The sequence below is a fragment of the Chiloscyllium plagiosum genome, unplaced genomic scaffold (genome assembly GCF_037043375.1).
Source record: "Chiloscyllium plagiosum isolate Xiang-an unplaced genomic scaffold, Cpla_swu_hap1 HiC_scaffold_7, whole genome shotgun sequence".
NCBI classification, from domain to species: Eukaryota; Metazoa; Chordata; class Chondrichthyes; order Orectolobiformes; family Hemiscylliidae; genus Chiloscyllium; species Chiloscyllium plagiosum.
This window is the reverse complement of record NW_028270145.1, coordinates 47838454-47865120: the sequence shown is the minus strand read 5'-3', so window position 1 is coordinate 47865120 and position 26667 is coordinate 47838454. Positions and strand designations below refer to the sequence as shown.

General features: G+C 40.1%; 1 protein-coding gene across 6 annotated transcripts in view; it reads right to left on the bottom strand.

The window, feature by feature from the left end:
- Window positions 1-19696, bottom strand: part of LOC122551920 (titin) — a 348465-nt gene extending 328769 nt beyond the window's left edge. For 5 of the 6 annotated variants that reach the window (XM_087988975.1, XM_087988977.1, XM_087988978.1 and 2 more), the window contains exons 1-12: window positions 19522-19696; window positions 18116-18219; window positions 17435-17638; window positions 11964-12251; window positions 11778-11866; window positions 11469-11686; window positions 5489-6476; window positions 4998-5156; window positions 4028-4318; window positions 3764-3874; window positions 787-1068; window positions 108-173 (exon numbers count right to left, since the gene is read on the bottom strand). In XM_087988975.1, the coding sequence (XP_087845101.1) occupies window positions 108-173; window positions 787-1068; window positions 3764-3874; window positions 4028-4318; window positions 4998-5156; window positions 5489-6476; window positions 11469-11686; window positions 11778-11866; window positions 11964-12251; window positions 17435-17638; window positions 18116-18206 (2787 nt within the window). In that variant the 5' untranslated portion in view covers window positions 18207-18219; window positions 19522-19696. The remainder of the gene's footprint in view (window positions 1-107; window positions 174-786; window positions 1069-3763; window positions 3875-4027; window positions 4319-4997; window positions 5157-5488; window positions 6477-11468; window positions 11687-11777; window positions 11867-11963; window positions 12252-17434; window positions 17639-18115; window positions 18220-19521) is intronic. The other variant, XM_087988979.1, reaches the window with a different exon arrangement.
- Between the last annotated feature and the right edge of the window lie 6971 nt (window positions 19697-26667).

Here is a 26667-nt window from a genome sequence, read left to right as displayed (position 1 = left end):
CTGCAAAAATGTGATACAATTAATCATTGTTAAAAAGACAAATATAAAGAATAAAACATGCAAACTGGACCACTTAACACACACTGTAGTGTGAATTAATTACTTACAGAAACAAAACTTGGGGCAGTAAGAGGAACTGCTGCTGGAACTGGTAGAGGGGCAGGTTCTATGAACTGAAAAGCAGAAAATAAATGAGAGAGTAAGAAAAGAAATTCCATTTTACAATCTGTATTTACAAATTTATGAGAACCTGCTTTTGTTTATGTCATTCAATCTCTCCTGGATTACCCCATCCATTACTGATTCTACTATTTTGTCCTTCCTCTCACTCCTTTCCCTTATCTCTATAATTAATCAATATCTTACATTTCTAATTTTTTTCGTTCTGTCTGAAAGTTATCAATCTGAAACATTAGTTCTGCTTCTCACCCTACAGAGACTGCCTGATCAGCTGTGTATTTACACCATTTTATGCTGATATCTCATATTTTCGGCATCCGCAGCATTTTGCTTTTTCGTTACATTTTGGAGAACATCACACATTAATTAGGAAGGTCAGAAAGATCATCCTGCAGAGGACTCATGTTGTTAGTCTTTTTTTGATTATAATAGCGAGAACAGAGTTAATATGTGATAAAGGTTTTTGGATGGGGGGGGCAAGATGTAAATGTTGTTAGCTGTGTTCTTGGTCAGGAACAAAACTTTCTGCATGAATTGTTGTTGTTAATTTGTAGGGAACACACAAAGTTAGCATATTTAGGGTACACTACTGGGTAATTAACAAACCTGTTCATCTTCTGCTTCATATTCTTCCTCATGTTCAACATCAAAATCAGCTTCAAGTGAGCCTGAAATACTTAAACCTAGACGTTTGTGCATCTCAGTATCAAAACGTGTCTCATACACATCAGTTCTTTCTCTAAATCGAGGTTGGAGAGAGACACTCTCCTCTGTCACAACTTTGGCCTCTTTTAACACAGGACGTTTCACTGGCTTGGTAACCTTCACAGCAGAAGATGCAGCCAACTCTTTTTCCAGATTAACAATGGCAGTTCCTGCTATAGAAACCTAACCAAGCCAAGAAGAATAAAGTTACATGATTTAGAAATTGTTTGAAGTTTTTTTTTAAATTAATGGTCACACAATGGGATGGTATGGATTATTAGGTTAGCTAAATTAGATGGTCTTTTTAGAAAATGTTGTGAGAGATGAATAGGATCAATAGAATGATCAATACGGATACAAGAAACTTGTGGTTTAGAAAACATTGAGGTAGTAATATGAGGTACTCCAGCTTGCTACCAATAAGAAATGTTAGATGCCAGGAACTTGAGTTAATGCTTTGTAACTGTTAAAAATTAATCTATTAGTATAAATTATGGAGATAAAAATACAACTATGGAAATATAAAAATAACAAAGATAGCAAAAACACAATATAATGGCCCAGGAGTTGCTGTGTCTTATACATTGCATATTTTTCCTCACCCCCTCAGCGCAAATAGTATTGTGTTCTCCATATTATCGAAATTATGAAGTAATAACATTGGGCAATGTCAATGTGACATCTTGGAGCTTAGTATGAATCTCAAGAACAGGCTATTTCCTCAACCAATGCAAGAAAGAAACAATGTTAATGGTGGAAAAGGAACTAGATGACATCACCACAAACCCCAGGAACCCCATCCAGGAGAAAGATATAAATAGAAAACAGGAGACAACAGCTTCGCTTCACTTGGAAGTCGCCACTGATGATGTTACCTAGCCAGGTAATGAAACGTCTGGATATCAAACCTACAGCTCAACGAGCAAACCTACATCCTAAGGAAATAGATTGCATTGGAGTGAAATTAGATACAGAAAGAAAATCAAAAATGAATTAAATCAAAATAAAAAGGGAAAGGCAAAATAAGAATATCTTAAAATGCAAACTTTTAAATTTTAAAACCTCCAGAAGCAATACCTGGAGAAATAAGATTCTGAAGTTTCAATTGTTCCCTATCTGGCCTGGAAAGGTTGAGTGGCAATACAGAAAATTAAATGATGACATGCAAAATGGTCTATTGTTAAGTGTCAGCATTAATGTGCTGCAGACAACTTAATGCATTTTAATCATACAATAGTAGCAATTTCTTGAAACTGGTGGAGAATTTAATGAGTAGGTCCCATTTTCACAAGGTCCATGACAAAGCAATGCAAATTGTTCAACAATTTCAGTGATTCAAATTCAAAATTAATCTTCCTCATCACTAATAACATGCTTAACTAATAACTGTGCATGCAGTAAAATTGCCAGTATTTTCCAAACAAATTCTGGGCCAGTATATTTAAAAAAAATTCTATTCATTCATCCATTAAAAATAATGATTATGCTGTACGGCAGGGAAACTACTACTTCTAATGTGAACTGTTAAGGATTTTCAAGAATAGCTTTAAGTATGATATCTGCCATCATAGTAAAATTAGACTGTGGTGTCTGTAACTGATTTCTAAAATATTTCAAATGACTGGTTCATAGAAATGTTTTCTTGATATTTAGTAAAGCGCTTTCTATAATGTAAATGACAAGAATCTATGATTTCTGTTTTGGTAATATGCTTTAAGATGACAAATAATTTAGGTAATCCAGCTTCAAAACTAAAAGATTTACAACTGTCAAATGAGGTCAAAGTCCAAGTGCAAGAAACACATCCTGGATCCAAAATCTGCCTGCAACATCTATACCATAACATTTGCTTGGACTTTAATAACTATCCAAGTAATAGGCTGCTTAAATAAATATATTTATATATAAGGAATTTAATATCTGGTTTGTGATGGTCTGGAAAACTGTGTCAAGCCAAACTTGCTCCACACTGACATTTGGCGGCCAACAAAAATGAGATTTTCAAATAAAAATGTACAATTACTTTCTGCGGAGCTTGGCCAAGAACGATCGTTTTCGGGCGGCACGGTGGCACAGTGGTTAGCACTGCTGCCTTACAGTGCAAGAGACTCGGGTTCAATTCCCACCTCAGGCAACTATCTGTGCAGAGTTTGCACATTTCTCCCTGCGTCTGCGTGGGTTTCCTCCGGGTTCTCCGGTTTCCTCCCACAATCCAAAAATGTACAGGTTAGGTGAATTGGCCACGTAAAATTGCCCATAGTGTTAGGTGAAGGGGTAAATGTAGGGGAATGGGTCTGGGTGGGTTGCTCTTCGGAGGGTCGGTGTGGACTTGTTGGGCCGAAGGGCCTGTTTCCACACTGTAAGTAATCTAATCTAATCTAATCTAATTCTGTCTCCACCATATATGCAATCATGGCCCCTCCTTTGTTGCCACACTAACTAGCCCTCTTTCCCACCAACCTCCCTCCACCACATTATACAATATTTTAAAATAAGCTATCCATGGAGATAAGCCAAGAATTGCCTAAATGACCTTACTAATTTTTAAGATTTAGTCTGGGCCTCAATGCTGAAGTTGAATCTGATAAAGTTTCAATCTAAGGGACTCTAACGTGTGTGTCAATGTCAATGTCAATCACCAATGTCATTTGTACTTAATTATACGACTGTCTCAAACAGAATACATCTCCCGGCCTTTGTTTATCTGGTGAGAATTATGAGCAGTGTTCAAGAGTATTTCCCCTGAATTGATTAGACTAAAGATTAAACAAAATGTATGGATTTTCTTTCCCAATTTAGGCACCTCACTTTATAGTCCTGTCTGTATATGATTAATGTTTTTTTAAATTTGCCTGCCATGCACAATTTGCACCCTTACCTCTTGGGTTGTTTCTGGCTTGGCTACAGTTATTTTTGAAACAGTGAAGTGAGGAATTGTACTAGCAACTTTGTGGTCCAGACGGATGGCAGATTCAGCTGCTCTTTCAATCTATAGTAATTAACAAAATCTTTATTATTATGTTTAATTCAGCATGTACTGATTAAAACATAGTTCTGGTAAGATGGTCTTCATAGTTACTATGAATAACAGAATCTTTGTTAGTCTTAACTTTGTTGTTTTATACATTAAATGATGTCTAACCTGTGAAATGTGTTTTTCATCTTGCTCGCCATAGGAAATGCGTGTTTCAGTTGGCACAATAACTGTCCCTTTTCTGACAGTTGTGGTGACAACATGTTGTTCAGCTGGAACTGTTCGCTTTTCAGCAGAAAACTCAATGGTACTTTGAGATACACCCCGCTGTGCATATTCATACTCCATTGATGCCTCTTCTGAATGCACTCCTTCAGCATACAGAGGATGTCTAGTACGTGCTTGATCCACAGCAGCCAACACCGTAGCCACAGCTTCAGCCTTTTTGCCAACTTCAATCTGCAGACAACAAGGGCTAAGTCTGCCAGAGCACTCATAGTCTAATCTTAAATTTCACAAGATTAACTATGACCTTCAAAAGCAATACCACATTAGGGCTTGATTGATGCATCACTTCAAGGTCTGAGAATTTAATATTGTTTACAACTTTCTGGAAGTTCATCTTCTTTTACAGACACAATTACTTTTAAAGGTTGAGTATTTGTCAATCACCAAAACACTAGCTAAGGAATTTTAAAACTAGGAACCTTTTGGTTTCCATCCCTAACTGTAAGTGAGTAAAGCTTTATTATGAAATAAATTGGTATTGCTTTTGACAGCAAAGATGCACACTACACATTAAGGCATTTATAATCAATACAAATTTTAAGCAAATCATCTAAAATTACATGACATATACATGCAATTTCACAAAAGACTTGTGATGAAACTAAAATATGTCAAAATGAGAGTGTAGGGAGGTAACTAAGGGACAAGTGAGAAGTGACAAACCTGAGGAAAGGAAGTACAAAGGAACACTACTGAAACTCACTGATACCACAACAGGGGAGAAGTGGCAAAATTAGGGTGTATATAAAGATGTTTAATTGTTAAATGACAATTTATTATGAGAGCAAAAGGTTATATGTTTGCAGCAAAAATTGAATTAGGAATTATTGTTCATTGTGATTCAAACTACCTGATCCTCAACCAGTTGTGCTTGTATTGTAAACACATGTTTCTCTGAAGTGCTTCTTTCTGTGGTAGTGGTTACAGTAACTGGTTCACGTACTCTCGCTTGGTCAACAGCAGCTACTACAGTAGCAACAGCTGCTGTTTTTTCTATGTCATGCTCTGTCTGAGTTTGTTGTAGCAAAAAAAAATGGATTTTGTTATATATGCCAAATAATAAATTTAAAAAGTGCAGTTACATATATACACACACATCTGAAAAATATTTACTCGACAAGTTTTGATTACTAAATTTTTACAGGTAAAATATTTTTCGCATGCAACCAAGCAGGATTTTTTTTTATTTTACACAGTTCTATTTTAATCCCTTTGTACTCTGAATTTAAATTTTATTGAATATAATGTGTTAATTTCTGCTATCATAAGAGAACCTGAATTATTAATGATGCTTTGTTTTGTAACTTGATCACACTGAATGAAAATGCAAAGGTGCCTTACCTCTTTGCCAGCAGCAACACTGGTCACTCCGACAGCTGCAGCACCTCCTTCAACCGTAACAACTCCAGCAGCACCAGCAGCTCCTTCCATTGTGGTTACTCTAGTCACTCGTTCAACTGTGGTAACTCTCGGGGCACCAGTAACTTGTTCAAGTGTAGTTATTCTAGTAACACCAGCAGCACCGGCATCGCGTTCAACTGTTGTCATTCTAGCAGCACTAACACCTCCTTCAATTGTGGTTATTCCAACAGCTCCAGCAGCACCACTAGCAGCAGCAGCTCGTTCAACTGCAGTCATTCTTACAGCTCCAGCAGCACCACCAGCAGCAGCTCGTTCAACTGCGGTCATTCGCGCAGCTCCAGCAACTTCAGCAGCAGCTCGTTCAACTGCGGTCATTCTTATAGCTCCAGCAGCATCAGCAGCAGCAGCAGCTCGTTCAACTGCAGTCATTCTTACAGCTCCAGCAGCATCAGCAGCAGCAGCTCGTTCAACTGCAGTCATTCTTACAGCTCCAGCAGCACCACCAGCAGCAGCTCGTTCAACTGCGGTCATTCGCGCAGCTCCAACAGCTTCAGCAGCAGCTCGTTCAACTGCGGTCATTCGCGCAGCTCCAACAGCTTCAGCAGCAGCTCGTTCAACTGCAGTCATTCGCGCAGCTCCAGCAGCACCACCAGCAGCAGCTCGTTCAACTGCGGTCATTCGCGCAGCTCCAATAGCTTCAGCAGCACCAGCAGCTCCACTGATTGTTATCTGTCCATGGACTCCAATTCGCCGTTCCCATTTTTCTTCTCTGTGATCTTGTGTAGTACTTGCAATTAATTTGCTTTCTCTCTTTTGTGCTTCAGTTGCTGAAACATAGCCTGGTTGCTTCCAAGGAGGTATAACTTCTGAAGAAACAACCGTGGTTGTCTGAAATTTACGAGTAAGAATTGGAGATTTGACAGATCTGATCGGTGATGTGGACAGTCTCCCAGCAGGGGATACAGATCTATACATAAACACAAAACAAAGCATTTAAACATAATCATGCCTTTGTAATGTCAGATGCAGAGATGCAGAGATGGTACAATTCCCATTTTCCAAGTGGCAAACCTGCCTTTGATCAGAGCATATGCAAGTACTTATTTTAACCTTGAAAAGCAAGACTTTGTTGTGTATAGAACAATAGCTCAATGAGTAATAATGAACTTTGCATAGAAGTTGGTGTATGCTATCATTTGTACAATACTATGTAAGGAAAAATTATCCGTAACACAGTATGACCAGCACATATGTACAGACACAGCCAGTGATGTTACCTGGTGTGATAGAACAGACGACAGTGATATAATCATGTTACAGGCATCGTGACATCACATACTGCTGACCAGGCCTTTGGGGAGTGAGGCTGAAGTTGGAGTCTCAGTGGGATCAAAGGAAGCTTGGGAGTTGGAGTGGTGGGAGAGGGGGCTGAGGGAGGTGATGAAGGAGGGGTGTAATCAAATGGGAATTTAAGTTGTAGAAGATACTTTCTGGAATCCTGCAATGAGTAAGCATGACTCTGTTTCTGACCCAGTGTGTATCTGTGAACATACAACATTGACCAGTACACCACAAGGACATGCCTTTCGGCCCACGATGTTGTGCCGAACATGACACCAAATTAAACTAAGCCCTTCTGGCTGTCCTTGGCACATATCTCTCCATTCTTTGCATATTCATGTGCTGACCTAAAAGTCCCTTAAACTTCCCTATCACACCTGCCTCCACCACCTCCCTTGGCAGCGGGATCCATACTCCTCCCACTCTCTATGTAAAAGGTTTGCCCCTCACATCCGCTTTGAACTTCTCGCCCTCTCACCTTAAATGTGTGCTCTCTAGTATTAGAAATTTCAACTCTGGGACAAAAGCACTGGCACAGTGGCTCAGTGGTGAGCACTGCTGCCTCACAGCATCAGGGACCTGGGTTTGATTCCTGCCTTGGGTGACTGTGTGGAGTTTGCACATTCTCCCCGTATCTGCGTGGATTTCCTCTGGGTCCTCTGGTTTCCTCCCACAATCCAATGATGTGCAGGTTAGGTGAATTGGTCATGCAAAATTGCCCACAGTGTTCAGGAATGTGTGGGTTAGGTGCATTAGTAAAGGGTAAATGTACAGTAACAGGGAGGGAAAATGGGTCTGGGTGGCTTACTCTTACAGCACGGAAATAGACCCTTCGGTCCAACTCATCCATGCCGACCAGATATCCCAACCCAATCTAGTCCCACCTGCCAGCACCTGGCCCATATCCCTCCAAACCCTTCCTATTCATATACCTATCCAGATGCCTTTTAAATGTTGCAATTGTACCAGCCCTCACCACTTCCTCTGGCAGCTCATTCCACACACGTACCACTCTCTGCGTGAAAAAGTTGCCCCTTGGGTCTCTTTTATATCTTTCCCCTCTCACCCTAAACCTATGCCCTCTAGTTCTGGACTCCCCCATGCCAGGGAAAAGATTTTGTCTATTTATCCTATCCATGCCCCTCATGATTTTATAAACCACTACAAGGTCACCTCTCAGCCTCCGACACTCCAGAGAAAACAGCCCTAGTCTATTCACCCTCTCCCTATAGCTCAAATCCTCCAACCCTGGCAACATTCTTGTAAATCTTTTCTGAACCCTTTCAAGATTCACAACATCCTTGCGATAGGAAGGAGATCAGAATTGCATGCAATATTCCAACAGTGGCCTAACCAATGTACTGTACAGCTGCAACATGACCTCCCAACTCCTGTACTCAATACTCTGACCAGTAAAGGAAAGCATACCAAACATCTTCTTCACTATCCTACCGACATGCAATTCCACTTTCAAGGAATTATGAACCTGCACTCTAAGGTCTCTTTGTTCAGCAACACTCCCCAGGACCTTACCATTAAGTGTATAAGTCCTGCTAAGATTTCCTTTCCCAAAATGTATCTAAATTAAACTCCATCTGCAATGCCTCAGCTCATTGGCTCATCTGATCAAGATCCCGTTGTGATCTGAGGTAACCTTCTTTGCTGTCCACTACACCTCCAATTTTGGTGACACCTGCAAACTTATTAACTATACCTCTTATGCTCACATCCAAACCATTTATATAAATGATGAAAAGTAGTGGACACAGCACTAGTCCTTATGGCACTCCACAGGTCACGGGCCTCCAATCTGAAAAACAACCCTCCATCACCATCCTCTGTCTTCTACCTTTGAGCCAGTCCTGTATCCAGATGGCTCGTTCTCCCTGTATTCCATGAGATCTAACCTTGCTAACCAGTCTCCCATTCGGAATCTTGTTGAATGCCTTACTGAAATCCATTTAAATCATGTCTACCACTCTGCCCTCATCAGTTCTCTTCGTTACTTCTTCAAAAACCTCAATCAAGTTTGTGAGATATGATTTCCCACGCACAAAGCCATGCTGACTATCCCTAATCAGTCCTTGCCTTTCCAAATTTATGTACTTCCTGTCCCTCAGGATTCCCTCCAACAACTTTCCCACCACTGATATCAGACTCACTGGTCAATAGTTCCCTGGCTTGTCCTTACCACCTTTCTTAAACAGTGGCGCCATGTTAGCCAATCTCCAGTCTTCCAGCACCTCACCTGTGATTATCGATGATACAAATATCTCAGTAAGAGGCCCAGCAATCCCTTCCCTAGCTTCCCACAGAGTTCTAGGGTACACCTGATCAGGTCCTGTGGATTTATCCACTTTTGTGTGTTTCAAGACAGTTAGCACTTCCTCCTCTGTAATATGGACACTTTTCAAGATGTCACCATCTATGTCCCTACATTCCATATCTTCCATATCCTTTTCCACAGTAAACATCGATGCAAAATACTCGATTACTATCTCCCCCATCTCCTGCGGCTCCACACAAAGACCACCTTGCTGATCTTTGAGCGGCCCTATTCTCTCCATAGTTACCCTTTTGTCCTTAATGCATTTGTAAAAACTCCTTAACTCTATTTGCCAAAGTTATCTGATGTCCCCTTTTTGCCCTCCTGATTTCTCTCTTAAAGTATACTCCTACTCCATTTATACTCTTCTAAGAATTCACTCCATCTATTCTGTCTATACCTGACATATGCTTCCTTCATTCGTTAATTAAACTGACTTGTTGGGCCAAATGTCCTGTTTTCACACTGTAGGGATTCTATGATTTTATTCTATGATTCTGACCATCGACCCTATCTATGCTTCTCATAATTTTATAGACTCCAACATATCTCTCCTCAGCCTCCGCTACTCTGGAGAAAACAACCTTAGTTTTTCTAGCCTCTCCTAGAGGCTAGAAAAACCCTCTCATACCCTCTAATCCAGGCACCACCCTGGTAAGTGGACAGTAAGGTCTGCAACATGGATGAGGAGAGAATGTGAGGCTACTGCTGCTCCATTGCCATAGTAATCCCCACCAACCCCCAACCCGCACTGCATTCCCCCTCCCAGAGGTAGGACACCATACTGCTGATGCTGTGTTCCTGGACAAGGAGCTGGGTGCAAAAGTAGATGCCGGAAGGCAGCATGATGCCTGGAGAGGGTCAGGTGATTAGATTTTGATTATTGAAGGGAAGATCTCAAGTTTCATTCACCATTCTGCTGCTCTGTGTCAGCCCCAGCCACCCTCAGTCCCTATAGTACTTCCAGCTAGAACGTCCAGCCCTGCCTTCTTCAAGACTGCCTCTTCCCCCACTGCTGCTCCATAGTTAGGGAGTGAGTGTTCTCACATATGCATATTCTTGTGAAAACCTACAGGTAGCATTTACGGCCTTCTTTTCATAAAACTACACAGGCTTTGAAGAGAGCTCTGAAGAAGGATCATGCCGACTCAAAACATTTACTCTGTTTCTCTCTCCACAGATATTGCCAGACCTGCTGATATTCTTCTGTATTCTGTGTTTCAGGTTTCCAACATTTGCAGTATTTTGTCTTTGCAGTCAGTTCTCCTATAATGCGATGGTTGCTTTCTTGTGCAACCACGGGTTATAGAAAAATTGCGCTTTAGAAACAGCACTTCAGGTGTTGGTGATGTAATCGGGTTACAGCCAACACACAATTTAAACGATCGCGTTTAGAGACAGCGTCCCCAATTCATCAATCATGTTACAGGAAATTTGTGTTGAAGAAACATGTGGAACAGCCTGTATTTGAAGACAGTGTGGTGGAGGAAAGCTACACACATTAGGAATTATGCATTTAAATCAAAGATAAGTTTAAGGCAGACATTTACACTATTACTGTAAAACTAATTGAAGAAAGGAGTCTTTGTGGGGGAGGGACTGCATTGATATATTCAAAACTTTAAGGAGCATAATTATTGAACTGTATATACTGAAATGGGTTCTTGCTAACATCATTATTCATTACAATCATGAGCTGAAAACCAAAAGACAAATGGTAAAATGTTACTTCAGCTTATTCACTCTACACAGACAACATTATTACCCAGGAATGCGATATTACCTAAAACCTCAACAAGCAATTGGATCGATTTTTGACAGATGAACTGATTGAGAGAAAATATGTGATCGAAATGTGAAATCGAATACTATCTTATAGTTTTGAAACTTGGTCCTGGCCAGATAATATTCCTGGCAATATCTTTGTGTGAACCTAATAATCTCTACATTCATCTATTATTCTCCCAAACAGCTGTTATTTTAATATTTTGCAAATTGAAATAAAAATTATATTTGAAACTTAATTCAAATGAATTAAGTTAGGAATGTTTTGCATCCAAGAAACCATAGAAATTCAATCTAAATTGCCGAAATAGTATTGTAAACTTTTAATTTCTGTCTAGCAGACAGATTTCAACTTTCATTGGAACACAAAGGTCTAATTCATGGATTTTGCCTTTCATTCAGAGAAACTTTGATTTTTACACTATTATAAATGTGAATTATGATTTATTAAGATGTATTAAGAAAAATATTTTGAATTTCAGTTATTAGCATTTAAATGCCCCTTACCGAACAGGCGAAGGTGCTGGGGCCCTCACATGACGGACGGGAGATGGGGATTGTTGGCGAGTCACTTTAGCCCCAGTAGGTGGTGGAGTTGGGGACCTGCTCATTGGTTTTGGTGGGATGCGTGGCGGTGTCTTATGATGCAAATGTTGCACTACTGTTCTGCCATCAACAATCATTTCAGTTGTTGAAGATCTGGCCTCATATTGAGCTTCCATTTTCTAGAATATAAACAAGAAAATTGCAATTGTCAGTTGTGACAAATAAAGTATAGTAAAAATTATCTCAGAATGAGGGTTAAGAACAAGATACCTTTTCAATATGGACTTGTTTTGCCTGGGAAATGTCAGTGGAAGTAATAATTGTTTTTGTCTTTTTAGCAGGCACCACTTCATCATCAGCTGTAAAAAAGATACATGATAATGAAAATGTGACAATTAATTTTGGAATTGTACAAGGTATTGTTTCCATTTGTACAAAACATCAACTAAGAGATACCTTGGATGCGGAGCTCGGCTGTGGAGGTGGCTCGTCCAACACTGTTAGTGGCGGTTACTGAGAAGGTTCCAGAATCCTCTGCATAAGCTTCAGCAATTATTAAACTGTATAAATCACCATCTTGTACAATCTGGAAGTCGGAAGAACTCTGGATTTCTGCTCCTTCCCTGTAGAACTTCACCACAGGTGTAGGGATTCCAGTCACACGAACGTCCAGTCTAACTTTGGATCCTTGTTTCGCAGTCATACTTAGTAGTCTCTGTATAAAATTGGGAGGTGCAGTCTCTGCTGCAATAGGTAAAACAAATCCAAAAGTTAAATTTATTGCTGTGGATGGTCTTGTCATACAACAAGCCATACAATTAAAAGTATTTCATATACCACACCTTCAATGTATCACTACCACAACGACTGAGCTTTTCTGATTCAACTCCTTTGCCTTCTGTACCTAAATAATGTTTTTACTATTTTCCCATCTCTCCAATCTGCCCCCTATATGCTTCACAGGATTCCGATTCACACAGTGTACATTGTTGTTCATCCATGACTAAAGTGTCAGAAAATTACTACAAGGAATAACTGTCCCTTGCAGAAATGGGCAGTAAAATAGCACTGGGTGGTTTCTATTTGTTACAGTACTTGTCAAACTTTAATTTCTATATAGAAGTTAAATCAGACAACTTCTAGTTCAGGCAAACTATCTTTGCTGTCAATGACACAAATGATGAAGGTAAAAATTATTTCCAAATCTCCAGTTTGTGAACAGCATAACAGAAGAGTAACTTGTTCAGTTTTATTTTTATAGTTTTTTTAACATAAGTTGAATGGTATTTGAGCTAGCAAATGAAGAATTTTATTTCACAAATACTCTAAGCAGAAAATGTTATCTACTGAGGACTCATAATCTGATGATAGTTCCAGTGGTGTTACATTGATTCATTCTGATGCAACACCTCAATTAATGCATTGGTTATGATTTTCCAAAATGATTTTGGAAATATTCTCAGCATATTGAAACTTAGAAAATGCAATATTACTATTCAAGAAGGTAAGAGAAAACAAGGAACTACCAGCAGACAGCTCTCCTGAAATCAGTCATAGAACATAGAACAATACAGCACAGAACAGGCCCTTCGGCCCACGATGTTGTGCCGAACATTTGTCCTAGCTTAAGCACCTATCCATGTACCTATCCAATTGCCGCTTAAAGGTCATCAATGATTCTGACTCTGCCACTCCCACAGGCAGCGCATTCCATGCCCCCACCATTCTCTGGGTAAAGAACCTATCCCTGACATCCCCCCATACCTTCCACCCTTCACCTTAAATTTATGTCCCCTTGTAACACTGTTATACCCGGGGAAAAAGTCTCTGACTGTCTACTCTATCTATTCCCCTGATCATTTTATAAACCTCTATCAAGTCGCCCCTCATCCTTCTTCGTTCCAATGAGAAAAGGCCTAGCACTCTCAACCTATCCTCGTATGACCTATTCTCCATTCCAGGCAACATCCTGGTAAATCTCCTCTGCACCCTCTCCAAAGCTTCCACATCTTTCCTAAAATGAGGCAACCAGAACTGCACACAGTACTCCAAATGTGGCCTTACCAAGGTCCTATACAGCTGCAATCCCTCTGCTAATGAACGCTAATACACCATAGGCCTTCTTACAAGCTCTATCCACCTGAGTGGCAACTTTCAAAGATCTATGAACATAGACCCCAAGATCCCTCTGCTCCTCCACCTTACTAAGAACCCTACCGTTAACCCTGTATTCTGCATTCTTATTTGTCCTTCCAAAATGGACAACCTCACACTTGACAGGGTTGAACTCCATCTGCCACTCCTCAGCCCAGCTCTGCATCATATCTAAGTCCCTTTGCAGCTGACAACAGCCCTCCTCACTAGCCACAACTCCACCAATCATGAAAATGCTGGAACTACTGGAGTGCTTTGAGGATCAATGTTCGATCTCAGATATTGATTTAGGCAAAAAGGGCAATGATGGATCCAATTGAATATTATATTGAATATTAGTCATGAATTAAGATGCTATTTCTCACTGTTTCAGCCCAAGTCATGACCTCTAAGAAAGCTCTGAAAATTGGTGAGAATATAACCAATGAAAAGGACACAAAGGTTACAGAGATGTATATTGGTGAAATGAATAGCCATCAAGATGGCAGATAAAATACCACATTAGAAGTTTGACGTCATTCACATTGTTATTAAGAATAGAAAATCAAAATATTTTAAAAGATTTGGAACACAGAGTTGATTTGAAGGGAAATAATGAAGTGAGGTAGATGCCCCAGTGAAAACAACCCCATTAAATTTTGGAAGAGAGACCACAGTATTTGCCCAGCTAGTTCCTTGATAGTATTAAGCTTATAACATAAAGAAAGCACATCCAGAGGGACTGTAAGTCTCATTTTTTTTGTACTGGACCCACCCATTTATATTCTGCCTTATTATGATATACCCAAAATGTTCTGAAGTGCTTCAAATGGAATGCAATGCAGTCCTATTGTTATTCAGATAAATGCAACAGTCATTTTGGATACAGCAATAAAATGCATAATAATTTAATTTACATTTGCTGAAAAAAAAGGAATATTCTGTAGACCTTCATTTTTTTGTGACCATCTGGAGCAGGTCTCATTTTACTGCATTGTCGAAAAAAGGATATTTCTAAAATTCCATAGTTCACACTGACATATGCTGAATATCAACTGAGTTTTTTTTTCAAATCAGCCTATAATAATTTTCAATCAGTTCTTGTACCTGTTTTTATTCATAATCAATTACTTTCTGCTCATAATGGATTTGTAAACATAAAAAGGAATTTCGTACATAATCAGAAGCATTTAATACGAAAGTTGGCATTATTCTACTGAATGGTATGAAGGCTTTGTGAATTAAGATACTAGTTTGGCTCAGTGGTTAGCACTGCTGCCCCACAGCACCAGGATCCCAGGCTTGATTCGGGCCTTGGGCGACTGTCTGTGTGGAGTTTGCACATTCTCCCGATGTCTGCGTCGGTTTCCTCTGGTTTCCTCCCACAGTCCAAAGAAGTGCAGTTCAGGTGAATTGGCCATGTTAAATTGCCCATAGTGTTAGGTGCATTAGTCAGAGGAAAGTGGGTCTGGGTGGGTTACTCTTCGGAGGGTCGGTGTGGACTTGTTGGGCCGAAGGGCCTGTTTCCACACTGTAGGAAATCTAATCTAATTCCCATTTAGTTTCAATCACATGATCTCTCAAAGTCCATTTCTTTTTATTGTTCTCTTACGTGTGTGCATCCACAGGTAGAGTTATTTTATTGAGTCTGCAACCTGAAATGACATGTTCTGGGATGACATAAATACATGAGCTTTGGGGTGATATATCACATGGTGCCAAATTTTGTGGTTTAGCCAGAGACAAAGAATCTGTCGATAGGCTTAGACAATCAGCTGTGGTGAACAAATATGAGCATCTGAGGTGGAGAAGGGGCTCATAGTCCAAGGATCGCTCACACAAAGAGCCAGTGAAATCCCTGGAACTGAGCAGTCAGATGTCACTCCATGATGCTCAAGAGTGTTGGGGAATGGGGACAAGAGAAAAAAGGTAACAGAGAGATATTCCTGCACACAGAACCCATCCACTGTCCCCTACTCATACAGGGTTGAACTCCATCTGCCACTCCTCAGCCCAGCTCTGCACTAGAGGAGAGGCTGAAGGAAGGAAATTATTGAGTTTTTTGAGAGGGACCCTCCTCCCCCGAAATTGCTGACAGCATGTCTGATGGCTAGGTCTCCCACTTTTCCAGAAGGAGGAGACTGGTCTCTCCACCCCTGACAACTAATCTTACGTACGTCAATATCCTTGGTGTGCAGGATGTCGAAATTGAAATTATACCTCATTATATCCAAGTAGAGCACTAATATAGCATTTGTAACATGTTCTTACCAGTTTGAGATTAAGTGAGCCAGAAATGAAATGTATATATTAACCATGAACCTTTTATTAGTTTATGTTTCTTTAAAAAAGCAATTTGCGATTTATATACTAAATCTCTTGTATTTTCAAGAGTTCCTACTATGGGTCAATGAGACTGGCATTACTGAATACATGTGAGGCAGTATTTTTTGGGTACAATTCTGGTCTCCCTCCTATCAGAAGGATGTTGTGAAACTTGAAAGGGTTCAGAAAGGATTTTCAAGGACGTTGTCAGGGTTGGAGGGAGCTACAGGACTAGGCTGAATAGGCTGGGGCTATTTTCCTTGGACCATTGGAGGCTGAGGGCTGACATAATAGAGGTTAATAAAATCATGAGGGACATGGATAGGGTAAATAGACAAGATCGTTCCCTGGGATGGGGGAGTCCTGAACTAGAAGGCATATGTTTAGGGTGAGAGGAGAAAATTTTAAAAGGGACCTAAGGGCAACTTTTTCACGCAAAGGGTGGTGCATGTATGGAATGAGCTGCCAGAGGAAGTGGTGGAAGCTGGTACAATTGCAAAATTTAAAAGGCACCTGGATGGATATATAAATAGAAAGGGTTTACAGGGATATGGGACAAGTACTGGCAAATGGAACTAGATTAGGTTATAATACCTGTTCGGCATGCACAGGTTGTACCAAAGGATCTGTTTCTGTGCTGTACATCTCTATGACTCAGTACCAAGGTCAGGAACAGAGGAGGCCAGGACCCTTAAAGACTGGCAATTGCCAGTTTGCCAATTTCCCAACTCCAGTCCTGGCATGAGCCATTTTGGAGGAGGTGGGTTCAGGGTTTGGCAGGGTTACTTGCCCCCATGGGGTGGTCGTAAATTTGACTTTGAGAGAGTCTTTTTTGGGGGGGGGGGCCTTAGAAGGAGTCAAACTGAGATTTTGCAGTAAACTTCCAGTTTCCCTGGTCTGGTGAGGGTCAGTCACTGAGGTAGGCACTTGGTAGGAGGTCTGGTGGCAATGCTCCAGGTAGGCTTATGGGCCCTGTCTTGACTGCCTTAGGTACAGGTGTAGCCAAAGGCTGCCCTGCAAAGAGGTTTCCTATAATTTTACCCTGTTTCCCTGTCCACAATGGACAGGGCTGGGGGGGGGGGGGGAAGATTCCCAGTCAAAAAAGTTACATTTTGAAATGAATGTACTGGCACTACTGGAGCTCCATTTTGTGGAATACAAGAAGAGTCCCATAAACGTGTGTCTTTGCAAGTCTTACTGCATTTTTCTCCTGGTCCACGTGACCTGGCTGCTTTTTTAATTTTTGATTTTATTTTTCAGAGGTGTGAGAGACTGATGTCCATGATGAAGCGTTCTCCCAAGTAACAGTTAGCCTTTATGTCATCTGTGTTAATAATCATATCCCCTACAGTCATATCTAGGTTTCTTTTTCATTCAGTTTATTGAAATGGGAAGCTGAGCAGGATATAGAGATGGGAGCCTCCCCTCTGCTCCCCAAGTGCCAGTCGGTGGTGGCAGTGGGCAGTTACCTGTCACCAGCAGCTCGGCGGTACTAGTCGCTTGTCCTGATCCATTGGTGGCTCGTACAGAGTATCTGCCGCTGTGCGAGGGCGACACACGAGAAATGATCAGCTTGGCGCGGCCGTCGCTGAAGGAAATCTCTGCGCCCGGGAGAGCAGCAGCTGAAAGAACCTGGCCATCTCTGAACCAGCTCACCTCAGGAACTGGTAAACCTGCCAAACACACACAACAACAAAGCTCCAGAAACCATCCAGAGAGAGAGAATGCAAACCCATGCGGGGGGGGGGGGGGGGGGATAAGCTTTTGGATAAACAGGAAATCAAACACGAGCAACATAAAAATAGAGACAGAATTGAGTTTCTAATTTGATTAATTAATGCTCGTTTGCTGGGGAAGGTCTTTATTTACGGTAAAAAAAAAATCAATATCGTGATACTTTTTTTCCAGCATTCAATACGGAACATGTGGTGAGCAAGAATTTTATTGATTTGTGAAGTGTACAAAATAAAAGCAAGCACGTGTAGTTAGTTATACTGAACCACAAAGGGGAGTCCCCCGAATGATTAAGCCATTTCGTTTCTCCCCGTGTTGAACAGATTCGGAGAGCCGTGATTTTAATCTCCAAAGTTTTGTGAGGTCTTACATCGAACAGTTTGAGTTGACCTGACGCCTGGGAAAAAAAAACTTACCACTAATGTGCGCCTCAAAGGTAGCGGCACTACCCTCCAGTGCCACAACGCTTTGAAGCGGATGTAAAAATGTCGGAGCTTGTGTTGCCATTTTTATAGGCACCCTGGAACAGAGATAAATGGATAAATCAATAGCGGAAGTGTTTCCTTGTCAATTATACAGTCACTTTTTAAAAAATCCCTTGCCATATTCACAGCCTCGGGCGAGAATCAATTTGTTTTAGGTCACTGGCGCTACTGTACAGGGGCCATTCGTTTGAAAATTAATTTATTTTATATATGCAAATCACTTGTTGTACTTAGTCTGCCTTCGCAGAACTTTACTTCATTATAATTGTCTATATCATGTTATGCCGATTCAGCAATTATAGCAATGAAATATATTTGGGTCAGAACGAAAAGCCGCAGATTATGGGTATAAAATGTGAAATGTAAATAGAAAGTGCCTTCAAAGTGTCATAATGGACCCGAAAGGTTAATACTGTTTCTATCCACAGATGGTACCAGACTTGCTGAGCTTTTCCAGGATTTTATTTGTCTTAAATATATTTAGACTATGAATCAAGTTAGAGTTTGAACTACCACCACTAATAATCCGCCGTAACTGCTCATGACATTTCTGGTACTGACTATGGAATGCCTTAAAAGACTGTTGACAGTGAAGAGTTGAACACCATTTCTGTATTAAAACGGCGTGTAAAAGTGTAAAATAATTATTTCCCATCTGCTGTCAATTAGTAAATGAAATTACCCTTGGAATAAAATGGACAGATAAATACTTTGTGAATTATTTTTCAATTACCGAAAATATTTTTCAATTACTGAAAAATACTTGAACCACTTTATTTAGAGCAAAGAAAATTAATTTTCAATATCTTACAAGTATGATCCTTGGATTCTTTAAATAAGGGCTGTTTAACTGCTGACAGAAAAGTTTGTTCTAAATTTAGCTAAATGACTTTGATTGACAGTAGACATGTGTGACATAGCTAATGGGACAGCTGAGAAGCTGAGCCCCTATTCCCTTAAAAAGACATTGCTGTCCAGCAGATACCACATACATGTGATTAGGTACTATTCTTAGCAGTTCTTCATTTATCTGTCAATAGCATAACCTTGAAAGCTTTTACTCAACAGACCAAACATTTTAAATTATTTCAGTTATAAAACCACTGAATTCAATTTGTCTTTATACATTAGATACTGTTCAACAAATCCATTTCACACTTAGAAGATTCAGCATCACTGACTAGACTTACAGCGATTTAATAAGGTACTGATAAATATCTTAAGTTGATTTTCTCAAACCTTTACTAGAAAAAAAACATTTATCACTCAATATACAAAATAAGTTTAGTACCATGAAAACAAAATACTGTTTTTATAATAAACACTGATTTACCAACCTGAATTTTCAAGAGTGCCTACAGCTATAGGGCTAAGCCCAAAGGTTTTAAAACTTTGGAAACCACCTCCGTATCCAGAATTTTGCCAACTATCCACTGAAAGAATTGGACTTTCCTCTTACGAAAAGGAAACAAAACTACCCGGAGGTTCCATGCAATCCCTACACCCGAGGCAAGGCTGGGAATGCCTGAACCGCTCAGAAGTGCTAACATGGTGGTTTTACTTTATATACCCCAACTCTGTTGAAAGTATGCAACATCATTTTTTTAGACACTTCTGATTGGCTAGTACAGCAAGGAATCATGGGATAATGAACCCTTTTTAGGCAACGCAATGGTGCCTGTCACTTTGCTTTTAAGCAGACTGCTAATTTTGGCACATTAGTTCTGAGTTGTCACTGTTAATCAGTACCCAAGGACACAATGAGTATACTTATTTCAAATAACAACCATCACTTTTCTTTTTCTTTATCTCTACCTTTTGTATATTTCAGTTATCAGTAAAATAAGGAAAGAATCAAACCCTAAGCAGCAGTACAAGTCTGAAAGCATCAATCATTGATGATACTAACAACTGCTTCTGTCAATCACTGAATGAGATTAACAAACATTTCAAAACAAGTGATCAAGAGTATTCTTTTAAATACCACATTGATACATTATGATCTCCCTGACACAGAAGTTCCCACTTTATTATAGAATTTCACATTTGCTTCCTGTTGGTAGTACTAATACCAAAGTTACAGTGAAAGCTGTTGAGTAGCAATCAGTTCAAACGCATGAGGATGTGTAATTCAATCTGCTCATAAAATAAGGACTGAATCTAATTTGTGTTATCTGCTGCAATAGGCTTTTATACAAAGTATATTGTAGTAATTACAAATACTGTGACATTCAAATTCCCTGATCAATGCTTACACAAATTTCTTCCTGTATAATTTAATAATAACTTTAAAAACTTTTGCATCGGAACACAATAAATGTCTGATTTTTCAGAATATCAAATAGAGAAGTACCGTCGTCAAATTTTATCATAATGTATTGTGCAGTGATATAGTTGGATACTGCTGCAGAAACAAAGCATTTGGATTTTTGAACATTTTACAGAAGCACTCTTTGACATACATCTACAATGCACATTTTGAGTTGGGAAATTAATAAGAAAATGTAGAGTGCTAATATAAGTAAACCTTTCAGATTATAAGAGAAACTAATGTTGGATTTAAGAATATAAAGCAGTTTGGAATGAGACAATGTTGTTTGATGCAATGAATCTGGCACTTTTTAAAATCTTTTTAAAAAAATTTTATACAATAATTTAAAGAACTAGTGGACAAATTCTAAACAATGTATCCCTTATGCCCAATAACATATCAATAAAATGTCAAAATATTTAACTATCTTATGACTTTCAAAATTCCCCATGGTCTCGCCAAATTAGAAAACTATGGCTTCTTTGTCATAAAATCAGTGCAATTGTCAACTTTCACCATCATTATGTCTCAGTATCTGACAGCAACTGTTGTATTTTGGCATAGATTCCAAGCCAAATGGGCCTATAACTTTTCTACAGTTACATATGATATATCAAATATACAGTCATGATTTGGAGATGCCAGTGTTGGACTGGTGTGTACAAAGTTAAAAATCACACAACACCAGGTTATAGTCCAACAGATTTAATTGGAAGCACACCAGCTTTCGGAGCGACGCTCCTTCATCAGGTGGTAGTGGAGGGCTCAGTCCTAACACAGAATTTATAGCAAAAATTTACAGTGTGATGTAACTGAAATTATACATTGAAAAATTGATTGTCTGTTAAGCCTTTCATCTGTTAGAATACAGTGATAGTTTCACTTCTTTCATGTGTAAATCACAAAATCTTTTTTTTAAAAAAGTTGCATTCTTGGGTTAGCTGTTAACAATGGTGATAGCGAGACAATATGTTGAAGGTGTTGGCCTCTTGTGTTCTCTGTCTATGCCATGATGTTTAGATTGATTCTAATCTAAAAAGTGAGATAACGGAGTTTAACATAAATTCATGCAGTTTTTGAGCTCAGAGTTCTGCATGAATGCATGCAGTTTTTAAGCAAAGTACAATGTAACCCTGCAAGTACAAATTCATCCTACAAAATATATGTGTGCATGTGGGTCTTTGTCTGTGTGTCTGTCTGGGTTGGGGGTTGTGAGTGTAAGAAAGTGCATGTGTGTGTGTAGTGAGTGCAGAGTGTCTTAAGTCTGTGAGGGGGTGCATGTGTGAGTGTGGGAGTGTGTGTGTCTGTAAGGGTGTGTGGGGGTGTCTGTGTGCGCATCTGTGTGTATAGGACTGCCTGTGTGTGTGTGAGAGTGTGTGTGTGTAGGAGTGTCTGTGTGTGTGTGTATAATGCAATGGTGGTCACCTGTAATGTGACATGAACCCAAGGTCCCGGTTGAGGCCCTCCCTATGGGTACCGAACTTAGCTATCAGCCTCTGCTCGGCCACTTTTCTCTGCTGCCTGTCCCGAAGTCCACTTTGGAGGATGGTCATCCGAAGGTCCGAGGCTGAATGTCCTGGGCAGGGCTGCCTCATTTTCAGTTGTTCTGTGCAGCGGAGCCAGTTTAGAGTGTTCAATCAGTCAGTTTTTTTGTTCGTAATCTATAGTATCAGCAAACACGCATTTGCAAGTGTATAAATTTGTGATATTGTAGTCATGTCAATAGTTAATGTTGAAAATAAACTTCTAGATATCATAACATAACAAAAGAGTTTGTTTAGGATAAAAAATAAACTCAGAAATTGCTGGAAATTTTAGGATACTTCAAGATCTAATATCTATTTCCTATCTTTATTTCATTATCTATAAAAATATATAAAAAGTGAAGGATAATAAATACTTTTACTTTCTGCCTTTGTGATTGTGAGAATTTTTCCAAGTGTTTGGTTGCTTATCTGCTTAGTGACATCTCCATTGCTAGTTACCTAGAGGATGCCTTCACTTAGTGTCAGATTTAAATACATATCAAGAAAAATGAACCAGTGTTTTATAACGGTTCAGCATATTTATGTCAATGGTTTGTGCACATATTCCTCAAGCCTTTATGCTCTTGCATATCCTTAATAATTACTGCACTGTATTTGGATTTCAATGAGACATTTGAAAAGGCTCAATGTAAAAGAAATGCACAAAGTAGGAGCTCATGATGTAAGGGATAACATGTTAGCATTGTCAGAGGATTGGCTGGCTGGCAGAAAACAGAGAATATATTTAAATGGACCTTTTTTATGATTGACAGGATGTGACAAGTTGGGGTCCCTCAGCAGTCTATGCTGGACCAACTTTTAACAATTTATATCAATAGCTTAAATGACGGTCAAAGGCATGTGACTAAATTTGCAACTGACACACAGACAGGTAGGCAAATATGTTTTGAAGAGTAAATAACAAGGATGCAGAATAATATTGATACGTTAAATGAGTAGGCAAAAATCTGACAGATAACATACAATCTGGGAAAGTGTCAAGTTTTTTACTTTGGCAGGGAGCTAAAAGTAACAGAGTATTGCTTAAAAAGAGAATGACTGTGCAATCCTGACATACAGAGGTAGTCTGTTGCAACCGTGTGGGTGGCACAGTGGTTAGCACTGCTGCCTCACAGTGCCAGAGACCCAGGTTCATTTCCCACCTCAGGTAACTGTCTGTATGGAGTTTGCACATTCTCCCCGTGTCTGCGTGGGTTTCCTCCAGGTGCTCCGGTTTTCTCCCACAGTCCAAAAATGTGCAGGTTAGGTGAATTGGCCATGCTAAATTGCCCGTAGTGTTAGGTGAAGGGAGAATGGGTCTGGGTGGGTTGCTCTTCGGAGGGTTGGTGTGGACTTGTTGGGCCAAAGGACCTGTTTCCACACTGTAATCTAATCTTAAAAAGTCATTGCAGGTAGTTTGTAGATGCAGCATGTGATCAAGAAGGCAAATGGGATGCTTTCCTTTAATATGAGAGAAATTGACCATAAAAGTAAGGATGTTATACTTCAGTTTTACAGATGAGACCACATCTCAAATACTATGCTGTTTTGGTTTCCTCATTTAGAGAAGATGGAACCATATTGGAGATGGTACTCAGATTTACTAAATTGATACCTAGAATGAGCAGTTTGTTTTTGAGGAAAGATTGGACAAACCGGGCATATTTCCACCAGAATTCAGAACAGCAAGGGGTGGTTAAATTGGAGTGCATGGGGATTTATTAGCTCAGACGGCTGGACAGCTGGTCTGTAATGCAGAGTCATGCCAACAGCATGGGTTCAATTCCTGCACTGGCTGAGGTCACTAGGAAGGACCCTTCTTCTCAACCTCTCCCCTCACCTGAGGTGTGGTGACCCTCAGGTTAAGCCATCACTGGCCATCTCTTTCTAATAAGCGAGCAGTCTTATGGTCTGGTAGGACTATGGCAATTGTCCCTCTACAAAATCCTGAACAGTCTTGAAAGGTGGATGTGGAAAGAATGCTTACTTTTGTCGATGCACCCAGAACTAACGTCACTGTCTAAAATTAAGAATTGCCCATTTAGGACAGAGAGGAGGAGATTTCTTTTCTCGGACAATCGTGTGACTTTGGAGCTCTCTGCCTCAGAAGGTGCTGAGATGAGGTCATTGAACCAGTTCAGGATAAGGTAAAGATGGTTAGATTCTATTGGGTAGTGGAATCAAAGGTAATTGTGGATGAATTTGGAACACAAACAAATCAGTTTGTGCAGGCTTGAATGGCTGAATGACCTACTTCTCCTTCATTTCTTCATATACATGTTTGTAGCCTTCATTTTTATCACCTCATCTTATTCGTCTGACCAAAATATATCCCTGCACACTCTTCTGCATTGAATTCCATGTTTCATGTTTCATGGAATTCAATCCATACAGTCCATGTTTCATCCATACAGTCCATGTTTCACCAAAGCCCATTATATTCTCCTGATGGTTCACAACAGTTCTTAGTTTTGTGACATCCACAAAATTTGAAATTAGATGCTGTATATCCAAATCTGGAACATTCATATAGATTTAAAAAAGCAACGGACCTGACTTGTTTCAAGCGCCACTCTTTTGCATGGTTTATGTCAAGAAGAACAGTTCATGATGGGACATCATCTGAAGGTTCATCAACAGCATAGGTACTATGTATGCCTTCATAATCACTTTTAAGATTGATTCGGAGATGCCGGTGTTGGACTGGGGTGTACAAAGTTAAAAATCACACAACACCAGGTTATAGTCCAACAGGTTTAATTGGAAGCACACTAGCTTTCGGAGCGACACTCCATCAGGTGATTCATCAGGTGATTCACCTGATGAAGGAGCGTCGCTCCGAAAGCTAGTGTGCTTCCAATTAAACCTGTTGGACTATAACCTGGTGTTGTGTGATTTTTAACTTTTAAGATTAATGTTTGTGGGCCCCCTACCTGGGTATGTTGGATGTGACCGGTTTTGTGTGCCTTCAGTTCAAATGCAATGATAGAACTATACTGTTTTCCATATCTTGCTGACTATGTCAATGACTAGAATATCTCTTTCTATGGAGGCCATGGTGCATTTAGTTTCAACACTAAAGAATCCTTCAGCTCACGACATGAGGCCATGGAGGCCATCTTAACTTCATTCTCAAATCCAGCAAGTGACAGTGCTATATTTGCCAATCCTCTTCCACAGAAAAAGAATCTACTAACTGCATAGCTGAAAGATTTAGAGTCATAGTCATAGAGATGTACAGCATGGAAACAGACCCTTTGGTCCAACCCGTCCATGCCGACCAGATATCCTAACCCAATCTAGTCCCACCTGCCAGCACCCTGTCCATATCTCTCCAAACCCTTCCTATTCAGATACCCATCCAAATGCCTCCACCACTTCCTCTGGCAGCTCATTCCACGCACGTACCATTCTCTGTGTGAAAAAGTTGCCCCGTAGGTCTCTTCAGGAACATCAAGGATGGCATTAATGTGGGCAACACTAGGATGAAGTGTTTTCATTTTATAATGTGCAGGTGGTTTTCAATCACAACAGTGCTATCCTATATATTAATGTCTGCCATCCAGGGAGCATCCACAATGATTTCAGCCTCCAGCAGTTTACGTTAAACAACAAGTATTCACCAAATAGCCAGATCCCAGATGTTCTTATGACAACAATGGATCTCAACCCTAACCAACGCAACAGAAGAGTGATTTCCAAAACTGTTTGCATGCCACAATCTTAGTACATGTGGATCTCCGTGTAGAATTTTCTTTAGCAATAGTTACACTGCTTAACAATTCAACCATGAATACCAATATCTGCTGCAGACTAAACAGTTATATTATAGAAGGGGAGTAAGCATGCTGGAGGATTGGGAAAGAATGAACAGCAGATCACATGAAAAGACTAATACAAAAAAGGGAATCAGAGATGTTTGTAACAAAACAAATTAATTCAGGAGAATCTTCAGACACACATTCTCCACCCTCCTAATTTTCATCCAACTCCAATCTACATTACTTTAACTCTTCCAAGAATATTATATTTGCCATTCTGTTGCTGAGGATTAGATTAGATTACGTACAGTAGTGGAAACAGGCCCTTCGGCCCAACCAGTCCACACCGACCCTCTGAAGCGTAACCCACCCAGACCCATTTCCCTCTGATTAATGCACCTAACACTATGGGCAATTTAGCATGGCCAATTCACCTGACCAGCATATCTTTGGACTGTGGGAGGAAACCGGAGCACCCAGAGGAAACCCACGCAGACACAGGGAGAATGTGCAAACTCCACACAGTCAGCCGATGCTGGAATCGAACCTGGGACCCTGCCGCTGTGAGGCAGCAGTGCTAGCCACTGAGCTACCGTGCTGCCCCTATCTTCACCATTCCTTCCGAAACAGTTCTAAAATACAGCTAACACCCACGCTTCCCTTAAAGAAATCTTAGGATTCACTGACTCTAGCTTGTGTTAAAAAATGTTGCCTTAAATGTCTGTCAGCTGTGAGCTAGGGTATTGCTGTGGGGCTGCAAGACTCATGGAACACTTGGACAAGTTGAGTGAATGGGCAAATGTACGGCAGATGCAGTATAATGTGAAATAATGTGAAGTATCCATTTTGGTAGCAAAAACGGGAAGGCTGATTGTGTGCATGTCT